At 48.4% G+C, this 17082-nt stretch overlaps 1 protein-coding gene across 5 annotated transcripts; it reads left to right on the top strand.

Moving 5' to 3' along the window:
- The first annotated feature begins 2241 nt into the window (after window positions 1-2241).
- Window positions 2242-14479, top strand: SNUPN (snurportin 1). 5 transcript variants are annotated; one of them, XM_043524086.1, is made up of 9 exons: window positions 2242-2286; window positions 5033-5198; window positions 6108-6255; window positions 6879-6983; window positions 7385-7481; window positions 8229-8326; window positions 8535-8612; window positions 10015-10095; window positions 13432-14479. In XM_043524086.1, exons 2-9 carry the CDS (start codon window positions 5041-5043, stop codon window positions 13759-13761), a joined length of 1095 nt encoding a protein of 364 aa, XP_043380021.1. In that variant the 5' UTR covers window positions 2242-2286; window positions 5033-5040; the 3' UTR covers window positions 13762-14479. The 5 variants fall into 5 exon arrangements, with proteins under 5 accessions (XP_043380021.1, XP_043380020.1, XP_043380022.1 ...); XM_043524085.1 differs by having other exon boundaries at window positions 2242-2355; XM_043524087.1 differs by having other exon boundaries at window positions 2268-2291.
- Window positions 14480-17082: the final 2603 nt, after the last annotated feature.

Genomic DNA, 17082 nt, shown 5'->3' with positions numbered 1-17082 from the left:
AGCACCTTCAACTCCTATGGAAGGTAGTGTGAGTGGTGGCATCCAGCATCTCCCAAGAGGAACTCAGCACCTTACAGAATCCGGCCATTTCTTTTATCATTCAAATCACTCCAAAACAAGAGCTGGCCAAAAGTTTTTGGTTGAAAATTTTTGCTGAAAAATGCAAATTCAGCTACACCAAAACATTTTGCGAATTCATGCCAGTTTTGAAGTTTGTTTCCAAGAAAAACTATTCTGAAAAAATCAATTGGTATGAAAAAAAAATTGGTATGAAATGACTTTATTGTTTCAAAATTTCCTTTATTTTTTTTCAAAGTTCAAAAGTGTTAAAACATGTCTGAATTCTAAACAAAACATTTTGCTTGACCTGAAATGAAATAGGTTTTCACATAAGAATGGCCATATTGGGTCAGACCAAAGGTCCATCTAGCTCAGTATCCTGTCTTCCAACAGTGTCTTCCGCCAATGCCAGGTGCCCCCAGAGGGAATGAACAGAACAGGTGATCACCAAGTGATCCATCCCCTGTCGCCCATTCCCAGCTTCTGGCAAACAGAGGCTAGGGACACCATCCCTGCCCATCCTGGCTATAGCCATTGATGGACCTGTCTTCCATGAATTTATCTAGTTCTTTTTTGAACCCTGTTATAGTCTTGACTTTTCAATTTGCCAAAAATTTGGAAAATGTTTGTTATTGGTCCAACCCGAAACTAATTTTTTTTGGACTTTTTGAAATTTCCACCCAATTGAAATATCCCACAGCTCTGCTCCTAACAATCCACTGGTCCCACAAGGCCAAAGTGTGCAAGCATCGCAACCCAATGCTGCTGTCTGCTACCAGAAAGGAGTACTTGTGGCACCTTAGAGTCTAACAAATTTATTTGAGCATAAGCTTTCGTGAGCTACAGCTCACTTCATCGGATGCATTCAGTGGAAAATACAGTGGGGAGATTTATATACATAGAGAACATGAAACAATGGGTGTTACCATACACACTGTAACCAGAGTGATCACTTAAGGTGAGCTATTACCAGCAGGAGAGCGGGGGGGCATTGGCAGAGGGGCATTGGTCAAACTGGACAGTCTCTATGTAAAAGAATAAATGGACAAAAATCAGATGCCCACCTTGATTATCACTACAAAAGGTCATTCCCCCCCCACCCCCCGGTAATAGCTCACCTTAAGTGATCACTCTGGTTACAGTGTGTATGGTAACACCCATTGTTTCATGTTCTCTATGTATAGTTAGTTAGTCTCTAAGGTGCCACAAATATTCCTTTTCTTTTTGCGAATACAGACTAACGCGGCTACTACTCTGAAACCTGTCTGCTACCAGTGTCATTTACACGGTATCTATTTGTGCCTTTACAAAGTCTGCACTGGAGGCCCAGGATTATGTTTGCTGTGTATTTTAACTCCTGCAAAAGAGCATATGTCTGTGGTGCTGTACACATAATAAAGTAAAGAAGGGCAAACCTGTGTGGAGAGACATGACAGGCCAAATTTGCTTTAATTATGACTCATTTAACTTGGACATTTATTATTAATCATTATTATTATTCCACTTTTGTGGAACCTGGGGCACATCACTGTCTCTTCCCTGAAGAGTTCAGCCTATTGGCCAGATCCTGAATGTTCTTATGGACATAAGCAGCCTTGAGTAGTCTCACTGACTTCAACGGGAGAACTTGCACAAGCAAAGCTACCCAGATGATTAAGCATTTCCAGGATGAGGCCCTATAAAATGAACCAGAAATGGGACACATTAAGGATGCCAGGGTAAGTATTATTTAGGTCTCGATCCTGCAAATGCTTTAATGGCAGAATTCTATTTTTTCTTTATAATTTCAACAAGTAATATGCTTATTTTTAAGCATTTTTTTCAGATTTGTATCGATTTAAATTTTCACAGTTGCAGATTACGGGAGGCTTGGATGATGGGGTGGGGAGGTCAGACAATTATCTAATGACAGTAAAGGTTGAGATTCAAAAAGAATGCTTTGGAACCCTTAAAACACAAACTGTCAACATCGCATGTCAAAATACACAAATTAAAGATCCTTAAACACAAGTTCTCAAGCGCCATTTGCCTCACTTTGCCTATCTGCAAATTTCCATAATTGCTGATGGGAATATTGTGTTAGCAGTTTGTGTGTGTGCGGTGAAGCGGACATTTAGTGATCACAATGTAACCCCTTTCCAAGCCTATTTAAGCTGCACCCGTGGCCTACTCACGCGCTCTACGGCCCAGCGCCCCAAAGGGATTTAGGTGCTAGAGCCAATGGGCGTAAGGCGCGTGAGCACTTCGATGGGGTTGCAGGATCGGGGCCTGACGCAGCAAGCGCCGTGGGGCCAGGTCACAGCTGCCGCCGCCCCGATTCGCGGCTGACATCCGAGGCTGTTCTTTTCTGCGGCCTCTGCCCGCTGCCACCCCCGGGCCGGCTGGAGCACGGTGCAGGGCGGGCTCCGGCTTGCCTCCTCGGCTGGGCCCCTGCAGCGCCCTGCGCACAGCAGCCCTGTGAGGGGGGGGAGGGCGACACGGACACCCACAATTCAGCCCCCTCCCCCGAGTAATTAGCCGCGGAGAGCCCGGGGAAGCGGCGGCTCCGCACCCGGCCCTGTCCGTGCTGGGCCTAAGCCCGGCCGCCGGCCTCCCTCGGCTCCGGCGCGACAGGCCTGGCAGCGCTGCAGCCTCCCCCGCGGCCCGGCGGAGGCTCCGCAGGCAGCGGGGCGGGGCCAGGCACGCCGGGCAGGAGGCCGCTCGGCCCCGCCGGAACCCGCCTCGGCGGCCTAGTGGCGGCGGCGGCTCGGCTCGGCTCGGCTCGGCTGGAGCGCGGCCCGGTGAGCGGAGCTTCGGGCTGGGGCGGGCCGGGCTCTGCTGCCCTGCGCTCTGCGCCCGCCCCGGCCGGCCCCTGATCCCAGCCCTCCATTGCCCGCTCCGCTCTCCTCCCGTCCCTGCTTTGCCCCTACCCATCCCCTGCTCTGATCCCATCCCTCCCCCCCCCCTTCTTCCCCATCCCCCCCTCTCTTCTTCCGCCTGCTCTCCTCCCATCCCCCCTTTGCCCTTACCCACCCCCTGCTCTCCTCCCATCCCTCCTTCCTCCCCCTGCTCTCCTCCCGTCCCTCCTTTGCCCCTACCCACCACCCTGCTCTGATCCCATCCCTCCCCCCCTCTCTTCTTCCCCATCCCCATCCCTCCTTCCTCCGCCTGCTCTCCTCCCATCCCCCCTTTGCCCTTACCCACCCCCTGCTCTGATCCCATCCCTCCCCCCCCTCTTCCTCCCCATCCCTCCTTCCTCCCCCTGCTCTCCTCCCGTCCCTCCTTTGCCCTTACCCACCCCCTGCTCTGATCCCATCCCTCCCCCACTCTCTTCCTCCCCCGTCCCTCCTTCCTCCCCCTGCTCTCCTCCCATCCCTCCTTTGCCCCTACCCACCACCCTGCTCTGATCCCATCCCTCCCCCCCTCTCTTCTTCCCCATCCCTCCTTCCTCCGCCTGCTCTCCTCCCATCCCCCCTTTGCCCTTACCCACCCCCTGCTCTGATCCCATCCCTCCCCCCCCTCTTCCTCCCCATCCCTCCTTCCTCCCCCTGCTCTCCTCCCGTCCCTCCTTTGCCCTTACCCACCCCCTGCTCTGATCCCATCCCTCCCCCACTCTCTTCCTCCCCATCCCTCCTTCCTCCCCCTGCTCTCCTCCCATCCCTCCTTTGCCCCTACCCACCACCCTGCTCTGATCCCATCCCTCCCCCACTCTCTTCTTCCCCATCCCCATCCCTCCTTCCTCCCCCTGCTCTCCTCCCGTCCCTCCTTTCCCCCTACCCATTCCCTCCTCTGATCCCATCCCCCCCCACTCTCTTCCTCCCCCTTCCCATCCCTCCTTCCTCCCCCTGCTCTCCTCCCGTCCCTCCTTTCCCCCTACCCATCCCCTCTTCTGATCCCATCCCCCCCCCACTCTCTTCCTCCCCCACCCCATCCCTCCTTCCTCCCCCTGCTCTCCTCCCTTCCCTCCTTTGCCCTTACCCACCCCCTCCTCTGATCCCATCCCTCCCCCGCTCTCTTCATCCCCATCCCAACTGTCCCCCATCCCACCCCCCCTTCTCCTCCTTCCACCCCTCCATTTCCCACTACCCACCCCCCTCCTTCCCCACCTCTGTTCTCCTCCTCCCACCCCTCCATTCCCTGCTACCCACCCCCCTCCTCTGATCCCATCCTCCCAGCTCTACTACCCCTTTCCATTCCCTACCCCTGTTCCCATTTCTCTCCTCCACTCCCACCAACACCTCTATCCCCCACTCCCTGTTCCCCTCTCCTCCTCCATTCCCCCTGCTCCACTTCTCCCCTCATCTCTCCATCCCTCTCCCCCACAGAGCCACAGCACGGTCCAGTTTAGTGGGCAGGGCATGGGGACTCCTGGGTTCTGTTCCCAGCTGCACCTCCTGAGCCCACATTTCCAAACTTTCATTGTCCTCCATATTGAAGCACCTAATTAAATGGTCGGGTGTCCTGAGGGGCTGAGTACCAAACGTAGTCTCCCATCGAGATCCATGAGAGTGGCAGGTGCTCAGAACCTCTGAACTCTCTTCACCTTTATGTAGGTGCCTGACAGTGTTGGCTTTAACCTCTGTCCCCACAATTTCCTGTGACATGGGCATGTTATTTCCTTACCTCCCTGGACTGGCTGGGAGGGTTAATTAATATTTGCACACTGCTTTGACAATGTGAAGAGTTAAATACTATCCTGCCATCTCTCCTGGCCCCATCGCCAGCTCTCCTCTTCCGTCTGCTACACCCTCTCCATCTGTGTGTTGTGCTCCCCTTCGTTCTGTTTGTCCGTCCCCACCCACTTCTCCTAACCCATCCTGCAGTCCTTTCAGCTGGGTTGTAAAACACCATGTTCTTTCCCTCCTCTCCAGCCAACCGTTCTTCTTTCTGCTTCCTTTGGCTGCTGAGGGTCTGGGGTGCCGTTCCAAGCTGCTCAGGCGGGAGGAAATGAACTCTGCCTAACATGCCATTCAGTTTGCTTTTTCTCTCCCAGGTAGTAAAATGGAGGAGTTGAACCAGGCACTAGCTTCCAGCTTCGCAGTGTCTCAGGACCTGAACAGCCCAGCAGCCCCTCACCCCCGACTGGCACAATACAAGTCCAAGTACAGTTCCTTGGAGCAGGCAGAGAGGAGACGGCGGCTCCTGGAACTTCAGAAATCGTAAGGGTCCCATAACTGATGGCATTTTCCCTTTGGCTGGTGATCCTTTTAGAGCTACTCTAGGGGCTTGTCTCTGTCTGCCCCGATCTTGTAGGCCAGGTGTTTTATCCATGGTGTTTTGATATGTGGCATCTACTCCCTGTAGTGTCCTGTGAGTGTGAAGGCTGGCCTTGGTGTGCCTCCAGCACTTACCCAGGGGTTGGCGTGTTCGAAGGGTGGCACTAGTGCTATCATGTGTAGCTGCTGGGCTGGGAAATGGGGGAAGGCTGGTACCAGTGGGTCAGGAACGGTCCCTTGGTACTGCTGTGAGAATGTATAGTTGCTTAGAATCCACGGAGCTAGAAGAATAACTCCACATGGCGTGTCCGAGTGCGTAGCCTATATGGCAGTTTGCATGGAGGGGAGGGGAGAGCATGCATGGGAATCGGAGCAGATATGGAGAGTGGGGCATCCCTGTGCTGTCGGGAACGTGCTCTGAGGTGCAGCTTTGAGGATGACCCGCTTGGGTTCCTTATAGCTGTGTCTTCTCAGAATAAGAATGCTCTCTGACAGGATGTGCGATTACTGTGTGTTCTACTCATGCTTTGGGTATGTTAAGGCAGAGGCCAAATAACTCCGGCACTGAGCTGTGTAGGGGGGGATAGACGCCGGAGCTCCACAACCCACAGTCTGTTGTTAAAGTTAGAAAACAGTTGTTGTTCTGGTATTCTGGCTGGCTCGTGTGCGGATGGTCTCAAAGGGCACAGCTGAGAATCCTGATTGGCTACGTGTATGATTCCCTTAACAAGCGCATGTATTCAGCGCCTTGCTCACTGGACCCAGATGCAGCATTCCAGGGTGCGTGGGAGGGCGGAAATGGCCATGTCTCCTTTCAAAGAGGGAAATGGGTTTCTCTGTTCTCTCCTGCAGTAAGCGATTGGACTATGTGAACCATGCCAGGAGACTGGCAGAGGATGACTGGACTGGAGCTGAGGAGGAGGAGGAAGGTGAAGATGCAGGCAATGAGGATATGGACGTTGACGTGGGCAAGAAGTTGCCAAAACGCTATGCTAACCAAGTGAGCAGGGATACATAGCACAGGGAAACGATGGGCCTGCTACTGGGAATAAGTGTGTGCATGTGTCTGTGTGGGAAAGTGCACACATGGGGTGAGTGTGGTCTGCATGCAGGGGTGAGCACTGCGTACATTCGTGCACAGCACTTATGGGCAACAGGTGAAAGCTCATCTGCAGTGAGGGCAGAACTGCAGGGTTGGGGGAGGTGTGTGTGAATGAAAACTGCAAGGGTAAGTATGTGTGGGTGGATGCCCAATCCAATGGTGAAATTTTAGTAGGGATGGTACGTAAGGTAGAGTGAAAGTGTTTCCCAAAGTAGCAACACATTTCCTTACCCCTGTTATAAATCCACTCTTATAAATGTTTTAACTGACTGACATCCACAGCTTTCAATTCACTGTGAGACCTTCTGTCATTCCCTATGGGACTGTTCAGTGCTATTAAAAAGAGGTCGGATAGCCACGTAAGTGTCCATTTAGATGCATGGGGCTGTGAACTAGAAGTCACAGATGCAGTTCTAGGCCTAGTTGGAGAAAGAAGGGCCATTATTTGTGTTTCTTGACCTCTAAGTATTTGTTCAGTTCCCAAGTGTCGTCATGAACAGTGTTGTTATGTAACCCTACAGCTAATGCTATCCGAGTGGCTGATTGATGTCCCTCCAGATCTGGAACAAGAATGGATCCTGGTGATGTGTCCCATGGGGAAAAGGGCACTGATTGTGGCATCCAGGGTAAGAGATCATAGTGTGTATCAACCACACAAAGCACAGTAGTGGAACTCTGTGTGTGTGCACATGTGCGCCCGTCTGTCCATCCTAATAAAATCAGATATTTGTCCATGAATTCTGGTAGTCGTCTTCCTGCCAATGCTGCAAAAAGCCCGATCCTGCTCCTAGGGAAGTTTTGCTACTGATGTCGGTGGGGGTATATCTAAAATCAGCTATGCTGTGGGGCCTGGTTTCAATACAGTGGTCCCCAGATGCTGTTAAAATACGTACCGTCTTGTAAGGTACATGGGACAGGTCTGGGGTTGTACCTGGATCTGTGTTTTAAAGCCTTGAGTACAGTCAGACCCGTGGCTTGCAGTGTAACAGCAGCAGGGGCAGTTTTGACTTTCTCCATTTCCCTGCAGGGCTCCACTGCAGCTTACACCAAGAGTGGATTTTGTGTCAACAGGTTCCCCTCCCTCTTGCCAGGGGGAAACAGGCGCAATTCGGCAACTGGGAAAGGTAATGATTTGAAGAGGCCTTCAAAATCGGTATGAGAGACCTGGCCTGCTTCTCTGTATGTACTAAGTCATGGGCTGCCCCAGCAGGACTAGGCTTTCCTTGTGGCTAGAGGGTAACCCAGCCTCCGTGTCTATCCATTTACATCATGATGTGAGATGTACGGGGAATATTTTGAGTATTTTTTCACTATTTTGAGATCAGTTTCTCTGGGAGAAGTGTGATATTGGTTGAACTCAGTCTCACAACCTCCATATCCTTTTCCCACTTAAAAGCCAGAGCTGTCTCTGTGTTAACACAAGTCCCTCTGCACTGGTAGGCTGTCTAGTATTCCCATGGGTAAAGTGTGTGTCCGTCCCCGTAACTTGCCCTTCGTAATATTACACGAAGTTGCATTGATCCTGTTATTTAAGAGGGGTTGTGAATGCATAGAAGTCTTTTCCAGTGGATCCATAGCTTCTTCATTACAGTTTGGTTCCTCTGCCTAGCAGTCTGCCCTGCATGTTCACTGACTCCAGTCAGCAGAATGGTGTCTTTCCCTTGCCCCTCCGAGCTAGGTCAGTGCTGGATTCGATTGCAGTAGCTTCCAAAGCTGGAATGGGAGCGAAGATTGCTCTGCATATTTTGCTGTGTTGGGCAGAGTTCTTCCAGCCCAAGCCGTAGTAAAAGTTTTGATAGTGTCAGAGCTGTAGTATGTAGTCCTGAGTCTGTAACACTCCATGCATGGATCACCTGTGTTTGTATGTACAGACTACACGATCTTGGACTGTATCTACAGCGAAGTGAACCAGACGTACTACATCCTTGATGTGATGTGTTGGAGGGGGCATCCTGTTTATGACTGTCAGGTACTGGACCTTTCCTCACCCTAGCCAGTGCATTCAACCCCCCTCCTTACTGGAGGGAGCCTCATTGTATTGTTTGTTCTCTGAACCGTATCAGATATCAGGGATTCAGTGGAATCTGCAGTAGGTGGATGCCGTGAGGCACCATAGTAGACTCCCTAGTGTTTGGGATGGATGATCACTACCCCTGTGTGTCTTCTCCCTTCTCCAGACAGATTTCCGATTCTACTGGCTTCATTCTAAGATACAAGAAGAGGAAGGGCTGGCAGAGAAAAGCAGAATTAATCCAGTAAGTCCTTTGTATCCAGAGCGCAAGGAGAGTGTGGGTTTAACTCTCCTATTCAGAATGGGCTGTGTTTTGGTATGTTCGTTGGTTTGATCCTCCACATGTCACCACTCGGTCACTGAAATGTTCTTCTGATGAAATGAGATACACATTCAGGATATAAACAAAACATTTTAAAAACACTAAACCTGCACTTTCCACCCTAAGTGCTGGAGGAGATCTGGGCTGCAGGGTATTAACTGATTGCAACGACACTTTTAGTCTCCCTGACTGAAATGCAGATGTAAAGGAAAACCAGCAAGGTTTCCCTAGGGACAGCATTAGTGCGCATTTCCTCTCCGATAGGAATCCTCTTTTGATGTTAGCAGAGAGCCTCACCTGCTCTCAACAACTTGCTTTCTGTCTGAGGAGTTGAGTTTGAGGCAGAACCAGAGATTCATAAAGCACCAGCCCTTCCTTTACTGAGCTGTGCTGAATGCATGAAGTTGAAGGGACTGAGGCTGAGATGAAGCCAGTTTTTGTGCAGTACAGAGTGCCCTCAACTTTCACTGACTCCAATGAGAGATGATGACAACACATCAAAGGCCCCTGATCACTGAGCTGTTATTTTGAACAGTTGTTCCTGAATACCCTCACTCTTGAAATCCAGGGGGCTACTCATGAGTTTAAAGTTAGGCATGTGCTTAAGCACCTTGTTGACAGAAGATCTGTTCCCTGTTCTATTAAAGTGGTTACTGCTGCATTTGTGAGCCATGGTCTAAAGGAGGTTTAAAAAAAAACCCAAACCTTCCGCCCACCCAGGTCTCTGCTGAGCAAACAGAAACATGGAGCTTGTTCCTATAAACACTTGCTACGAGGTGTAGTGCTCTCCGCCATGAGTAATTCACTTCAGTAGGGTTTCTCAATGGGAAGTATTGTACCCGGTAGTAAGTCTTTCTAGGATTGAACCCATAGAGTGTAAGCTCTTCAGAGCCGGGAGTCTGATTTATATGGTGCCATGCACCCCTGTGGGGCTATGAAACTAGTAACCGTCAACCAGGCGGAGCTGGATGTGCAATCAGTGATATGCTCAGAGAGAGCGATTTGGGGCTAAACTCACTGCAGGCGTAAGTGGGCACATCTCTGATTTCACTGGATACGCATCTTATGTCAGTGGCGAATATGTTCATCGACATTCAAGAGATGCTACTTGTGCTCATGCTGAAACAGGAGTAACAAAGATCATTGGGCTGGTTTTCAGAAGTGGTGGGCACCTGCATGTGCCATCGACTTGAACTGCAGGTAATCGGCACCTCTGAACAATTAAGTCCTGTCGCTTTATCTCCAGAACCCAAAGCTTTGCAACACTTAGATGGCCAGTGGAAGAGAGTGCACTAACTGCTCTAATTTTCTCTTACTCTTTCAGTTTAAATTTGTGGGCCTGCAGAGTTTCCCCTGCACCCCAGAGAGCCTATGCAAGGTGCTGGCCATGGACTTCCCCTTTGAGGTAAGAGGGCTTTCTGCCTTCGGTGGAGGGACTGGGAACTTGGGACCATGCTGTGGCTCAGTGACAACGGAGCTGTGTGTTGTATAGGGGTTTGGGGGGGTGGCTTTAAGGATGTATTGTAAGAAGAGAAGCTGCATTTGGGGCAGCATGTCTAGTTTTACTTGGGAATTGTGGCTTCTGCAGATATGCTGGAAGCCAACTCAGCTGCAGCCTTGCTCCCATACAATGGACCAACAGTAAAGGATGGTCTCGTGGTTAAAGCACTAGACTGAGACTCAGGAGACTGCAGTCATTTCGCACTTCTGCCACAGAGACCGTGTATGACCTTGGACGATTCACTTAATCCATCTGCATCTTTTCTCCATCTGTAATCAGGGATAACCCTACTTCCCTGCCTCGTGTGGTGAGGACAGATTCACCTGTGTCTGAGATGTTTAGATGCTACAGTGATGGTGACCATATATGAACCTAGATAGATAGGGAGACAGCCGCTCTTCTCAAGTACCCCAAGCCAAATGCCTCACTGACTCTCAACTGCATCTCTTGAGCTCTCTAGGCCCATGTAAGCAATTACAACAAATGCAGACTGAAACATACTGACAAGCAAATGCTAGATTTGCTGGTAACAATTGACTGTCTGATACCTTCTTGTTAAGGCAAAGATAGTCATCAGATTTGGTCAGCAAGTCTGAGTCCTCTGAATGGCAGTGCCAGGTCTTGTGCTGGAATTGTACTAAGCAAAGAGCAGAATGCACAGAACATCTATTAAGCCTTTATGATTCTTCAGCCAGTAGGCTCTCTTGACTGCTGAAACTTGAAGAAGCTGGCAGCCTCAGGGACATTTTTGGCCAGAAAGCTTAATTCTGCCTTTAGACATCTCCCCTTGGAAAAGAGCTGTAGAATGTAACCCCACCGAAGGAGGAGTAGAAAGTACCAGGAAGACACTGAAATTCTCAATAAATCCAGAGAGGGAAATTGAGTCTATCAAACTCTCTCATGTACCCCAGTCACAATTTTCCCCCAGGTTTCCAGCCGTGAAAGGCTAGTGCATCAACATGCTGGGTCATCAAGCTGACTCTTGTCTAATTTGGCTCTAACTGTAGCTCTGAGTTCTCTTCCTAAGCCAGTACTGACACAGAAATAGGTCACCAAGCGTTCACTAAAGAAAACTGAATGAACGACTATGTTAAAGTTGCCACCAGAGGGAGCTCATGAAGTCCCTGTAATGTAGCATGGATACCATCCATGGGACAAAAATAATTAAAACTTGCATAAGGGCTACAGGTGGACCAAGACTTCTTATGGACTGCATCCTGTGAAAACCAAATTAATTTGCTATGTTTGGCTGCTTCAAGAAAGCAAAGGTGAATTTTCCCCATTCGTTCATTATGGAGGAGCGTATAGTGCTCATGCTGTTTGAATGATTTCTTGAATGTGATGGCAGTTGGGGTATAGCCAAATTTTTCAAACCTCTGTCCCTGAAGTGAAGCTTCTGACCCCAAATTTAGGGCCTGATCCAAAGCCCAGTGAGGTCAGTGGGAGTCTTTCTGTTGATTTCAATGGGCTTTCGATCAGTCCACTGGCCTCTTAAATAAAAGTGATTTATGAGTCTGTTTTTCAGAGATGCTGAGCCTGCACAAATCTGATGGAAGTAATTGAAAATCCTGTTGAAGTCAATTGGAGCTGCAGGAGCTCGGCTCTTTGGAAAATCACAAGCTTCTTTTACTTAGGTGTCAAAGTCTAAACCTAACTTGAGGCACTCAAGTTTGAAAGTGTTGGCCACAAAAAAATAAATTCCCTCCTTGCCAGTTTCCTATCAAGTTCAGTCTTGTGCAAACAGTAACATTAACCTTCTTTCTGAATTGGCTGGCGTCAGGACAGTGATTCAGTGTAGAGACAGACAGCAAATTAAATTGGCTGGAATGAAAATAGAAACTGAAATAATTTACAGAAAATACTCTTGAGAGGACATGACTTGTCTCGATCTGTCTGATTCTTGGCCCAGCTTCTTGAGACTCTCCCCATGTGCTGCAATCTTGAAATAAAAGGAATGCAACTGAAGGAGCTTCCCTGGGTCCCTACCTAGCAGAGTCCCAAAGTTACTTAAAGACTCTCCTACTTTGGGTGGCTAGTATGGCCTCTTATTGACAGCATGCTGTGCGTTATCTGGAACGTTATCTGCATGGCAAAGTGTGGTCACGGCAGGAGCTCTCTTCCTGAGTCATCCCTTACTTCCCCCATGTGTGGGTTTGCAGTCGGAATATTCAGGGATCTTGCCCAAGCAGAATATGAATCTCATTGCTTTGGTTCATGTTTGATTAACACAGAAGTCCCCTGTCCATGGGATTTTTCTGCCAGAGCCCCCACAGTGATCGATAACCAAGTAACCCTCTCTCTTCCCCAGTTATTCTGCACAGCCTCTTTGCTCACACACAAATTGCCTTTTAGAGCTCAATCGGCTTTGCTAAAAGGAGCCCCCCCACCCCAAACATTAAGAAATCCCAAGGTAAGGTCTAATCTGACCAAGTGCACCTATGGGAATCAGTGGAAGGGATAATCGAAAATCCTTAATGTGCAGGGTAAATCTAAATGGAAAAGAGGCTAAAAGGTAACGTCAGCCAGCTTCAGTGCTTGAATTGCAGTGGTAGCAAAAGACTTAGGGCCTGATCCTTCAAGTACAGAGGGCCCTTAACTGCCATTGATTTGAGTGGGAGATAAGGACATTCATTACCTCCGGGATTCATTAAGAATTTATTGAGCATGAGGAAGCTGAAGGAACAGGAGCAGAAGACAGATCAGGACTGGTTGGCATCACTGCCTCTGACTAATCACTTCCAAGATGTCCTATTCCTTAATTTAAAAACAAAACAAACAAACAAAAAATGCTGAAATGTTCTTCCTGTGAGGCTGCTTTCTTAAAAATCAGCCTGAGTCTCTTCAGTGCAGGAGCATAGCAACCAAACCAAAACCACTGATATTAGCTGATCAAATGACATTAGCCTAGTTATTTGTTGTGTTTCTCTAATGATCTGATGGACGTGACCCATTCAGCATTTAACTGTATTCCTATCAAAAGGGGTGCTAATCTGATAGTATTGGAACTCTTTGGTTTCCACTTTCCTCTTCCTTGGTTTATCTCATTGTCTGAAATAATCAAATAAAATGTCTGGTGGTTTTAGCTTGAAAGTGAAAGGAGATCAGTAAAGCTGGGAAGCATCAAAGTCAAACGTATTTGCTTTCAGATCTCTCTGTGTGCATACTTACACCTGAAATGCCTCTGTTCCCTGATGTAAATGCTGCCCATTCCTTGTCTCTCTCTCTCTCTGCCTCTTACAGATAGATGGGCTCCTCTTCTACCACAAACAAACACACTACAGCCCTGGCAGCACCCCACTGGTGGGCTGGCTCCGACCCTACATGGTATCAGACATCCTTGGGATGACTGTGCCAGCTAATCCACTAACTGCCAAACCAGACTACGCCGGGCACCAGCTCCAGCAGATCATTGAGCATAAGAAGAGTAAAAAGCTGGCAGGAGAGGAGGGATGCTTGAGCTCTAAGGAGGTGGCTGAGAACGGACGTTACGAGTTGGAACACTTGTCTACCCCTCGTCCAGCAGAATCTCCCAACAGCCAAGTTGAGACAGCAAGCCAGATGGAGAGCTAGACTACTGTAATGAGTTGGTTTTATTGAGAGGGTGAGGGGCCACAGCGCAGCCTTCTCGTTTTCCATTGCTGCTCATACTGGCTGGGAGGAGGATAATGATGATCATTGGATGGCTCTGTTTTAAGTGCCTTTAAGGGAAATAGGTCAGCTTTAACACAGTTTTTGCAAGGACTGTCAAGTCTGTGGAGATGCTAAGGATTAGTCCTACCTGCTGAGGAAATCTGCTCTTGGGATTGCAGCCTGTGCCAAACTGCATGGTTACTCATTTAGAACCTGATCCTGTTCCTATTGAAGTCCATGGCAAAACTCCATTCTCGGAGCAGGATTCTGATGCCTGTTTGTAAACTGAACACCAAATACCAGGCCGCAGACACACTTTATTAGGCTGAAAGTCTGGGGCATTTCCACCTCCAATCCAGTGGTTTGCACTTAAGGCCCTTTCGATGAAAGTTTTGTGGTCAGTCTGATTCTGGTTTCAGAAGGTTGCACTATAAGCCTAAAATCTGAAGGCTTTATGTTTGACACCCACATGTTACTGAGAAACAGAATTTCCTTGCATCAGAACAGGCCCCTGTATCCAAAAAATGGCCGTGTGCAAAAAGAACTCAGCATAATTTTATTCTCTGACCTTTTTTTGCAGTAGGGGAAATGCCCAAGTCAGGCTGAATTTTTTTGTGTGTGTGGTTGAATGTGTAGAATAAAATGTTTCACAAAACAATTAACTCTTCAGTCTCTCTTATAGTACGGATTATCATTTAGATAACTGATATCTTTTAAATTTGTATTTAAAAATTGATTATCTTTGGATCAGGCACTTTATAGCACTAACTGAAACCAGGAAAATACTATGTATGGCTGAGTTTCACAACTCTATCAATGCACCTTAGTCCTTATCTCATGCTCTCGCTGCTATTTCAGTCCCAGCCCTCTCTTGTATACAGACTTTCAACTGCACTGATATGTACCAGGGTATGTCTACACTTGGTACTGCAACAGAAGGGTGTTGTCTGTCGCTATATTAAACCAATCTCCTTGAGAGGTAGCAGCTAGGTTGATGGAAGAATTCTTCCATCAACCCAACCGCTCTGCGGTAAGGGTTAGGTCAACATAACTATATCGCACAGGGTATGAAGTTTTTCACAGCCCTGAGCCATGTAGCTAGGTGATCTAATTTTTAGGTAGACCAGGCCCTAGTTTTATGATTAAAATGAGTATCTGCTAGGGTGAGACCACCAAACTCAACTAACTGGTTACCCAAACTAGATTTTCACTGGCGATAAAAGGCCAGTATGCTAACCCACAGGTTTGAACTCTTTATTATGTTATGTGGACAGCAAACGAGTTATGGTTCCAACCAGCCCACTCAAGTTAAAAGAGGTGGATGAAATTTCATACTATAAATACTACTGCAGGTGATGTACCTGATTCTCCATGATGATAGTTCTGCTTAGTTATGAAGAGAAATCACATTATGTACTGTAGGTGATGAGCACCCTGATGCTAGGAATGATTCTTTATGTGTAGATAGTAGATCAATTTATATACTCCCCCACCCACCCCCATTTTCCCCAGAAAATGCTGGTTTCTATGCCAAGAGTGTAGGTGGCTTGTAGTGGTTTGATTGTACAGCTGATATTGATAATACAAGTGGGCAGCAGGAACTGTAATAACTATACTGGAAACTCAGCATGGAAGAGAATGTTGGCCTATTATCCCCCTTCATTCACACACACATAGGAAATCACGCTCTGGATGTGTGAATGAATTTGGTTGTTAACATGTGGCTTGAATATGCTACAGACTTCTTCAAACTGCTGTTTATTATTAGTGTGAAACAACTCGGTGGGAGGGCTGTACTATCCCTCCCCCCCCCCCCCCCCCCCCCCTTCCCTGCACAGTGAGGGATGGAGAAAGTATGTGAGGTAATGAGTGTCCTAAGACCTGCTGTAGCCTAAACCAGTGACAGGCTTATGAAACATAATGCCGTTGCTCTCTGTGAATCTCAGATTCTGATGGCAAAATCCAACTGGTTGGAGGACATTGGTGCAAGAGTCACACTGGAAGCCTGGGTCCCTAATCAGGGTGCTTTTCAGATGCAATAAAGTGCTAATTTATTTAATCATCCAGAAATCTGAATCTAAGGCTAAGCATCCCTGGCTGCTTGCTTTGGGAAGGGGAAAGCTGCAGCTCCAGTTACTATCTCATATGCTGTCCTTCACAGAGCTTTCCAAGGTCCTCCAGCAAAGAGGGGAGTCACCAGTATAAAATACAGTAGGAAGAGAAAAGCCTTTTCTCTGATAGAAGGGGGAAACTGAAACTGTCTTTATATGTTGTAAAGGATCCCTTTGCGGATAGTGCTGCATAGTTCTGCTTTAAAAATATTAGCAGACTCCAGGAGTAAATCTTTACGTTACAATTAATGCTGAAAATGAAAGGGTGTGTTTGAGGAGACGGTGTTAAACAAAAGTCCCTGGCTGCAAAGCATTCTGTTTCCATAAACTCACAGCTGTTGGGTGAGATGCTGGTAACAGAGCGCGCTTCACCCTGCTCCAGGTGGAACAAGCAGCTGCCTCCGCTCCTTGTATCTGCATGTGGCAAAGTAAGTTACTGCAGGTGCAACAGGAACCTGCTGAGGCAGCGACAAGGAGATAGCTGGGCAAGTGGGGAGAGCTTGTGAGGATGTAATGCCAAAGCCCAGTATAGCAGAACTAGCCAAAGCGTGGCCTGTGGGTTTCTAGAGGTGTGCTCATCTTTAGTGTGGAAAGGCGGCCTACAATCAAGCCCCAGCTCAGACCTCTGTAAGCCTGCAGGATCTTCAGCCTCCACAGGCCTCGCTTCCATGGAAAAGATGGAGATAGCTGCCCTGTGCTCCATTTTCCTGCAAGTTAAATACCAACCCTCCAGCTGCAGGCAAGTTGCCAGTGCAGTCCTTGTCAGCGGAACAAAATGTCCACCCCTGCCACAGCCACGGAGGCCAGTTGGGGTATAGCTTTCTGAGCAAGCCCTGTTGCAGTACCCAGACGTGCCCCCCAGAGGCAGTGTGCAGCGATTAGCATGAAAACTGCTCTGAATCAAAGCTTTGAAGACATTTTTTAAAAGCCCTTTAGCACTCGGCTGTCCCACTCCCCACTAGCAGCAGCTACTGTTCAGCTATATAAGCAGAACTATCTGCCCAGACTTTTAAGTGGCTGTCGCTGAGGTGGAGGTAGATCTAGTTAATGGATTCGGGGAAGTGGTGACCACACTCCTTTTCCTTGGAAATGGGACCTGTAACTTGTGACATGGTGAAATGGTACGGAAAAAAATGGCGACCGCTGATTT

The sequence above is a fragment of the Chelonia mydas genome, chromosome 10 (assembly GCF_015237465.2).
Source record: "Chelonia mydas isolate rCheMyd1 chromosome 10, rCheMyd1.pri.v2, whole genome shotgun sequence".
In the NCBI taxonomy this organism is placed as follows: Eukaryota; Metazoa; Chordata; order Testudines; family Cheloniidae; genus Chelonia; species Chelonia mydas.
Note: the sequence above shows the minus strand (reverse complement) of the source record. Positions and strands in the feature narration are given on the sequence as shown.

What these genes read in the sequence shown, in the direction of transcription:
- SNUPN (XM_043524086.1), top strand. Translation starts at nt 5,041, where the DNA reads ATGGAGGAGTTGAACCAGGCACTAGCTTCCAGCTTCGCAGTGTCTCAG. An exon ending in CAAAACGCTATGCTAACCAA is followed by an intron (nt 6,256 to 6,878) that starts GTGAGCAGGGAT and finishes GTAACCCTACAG; the next exon opens with CTAATGCTATCCGAGTGGCT. An exon ending in CAATTCGGCAACTGGGAAAG is followed by an intron (nt 7,482 to 8,228) that starts GTAATGATTTGA and finishes TTGTATGTACAG; the next exon opens with ACTACACGATCTTGGACTGT.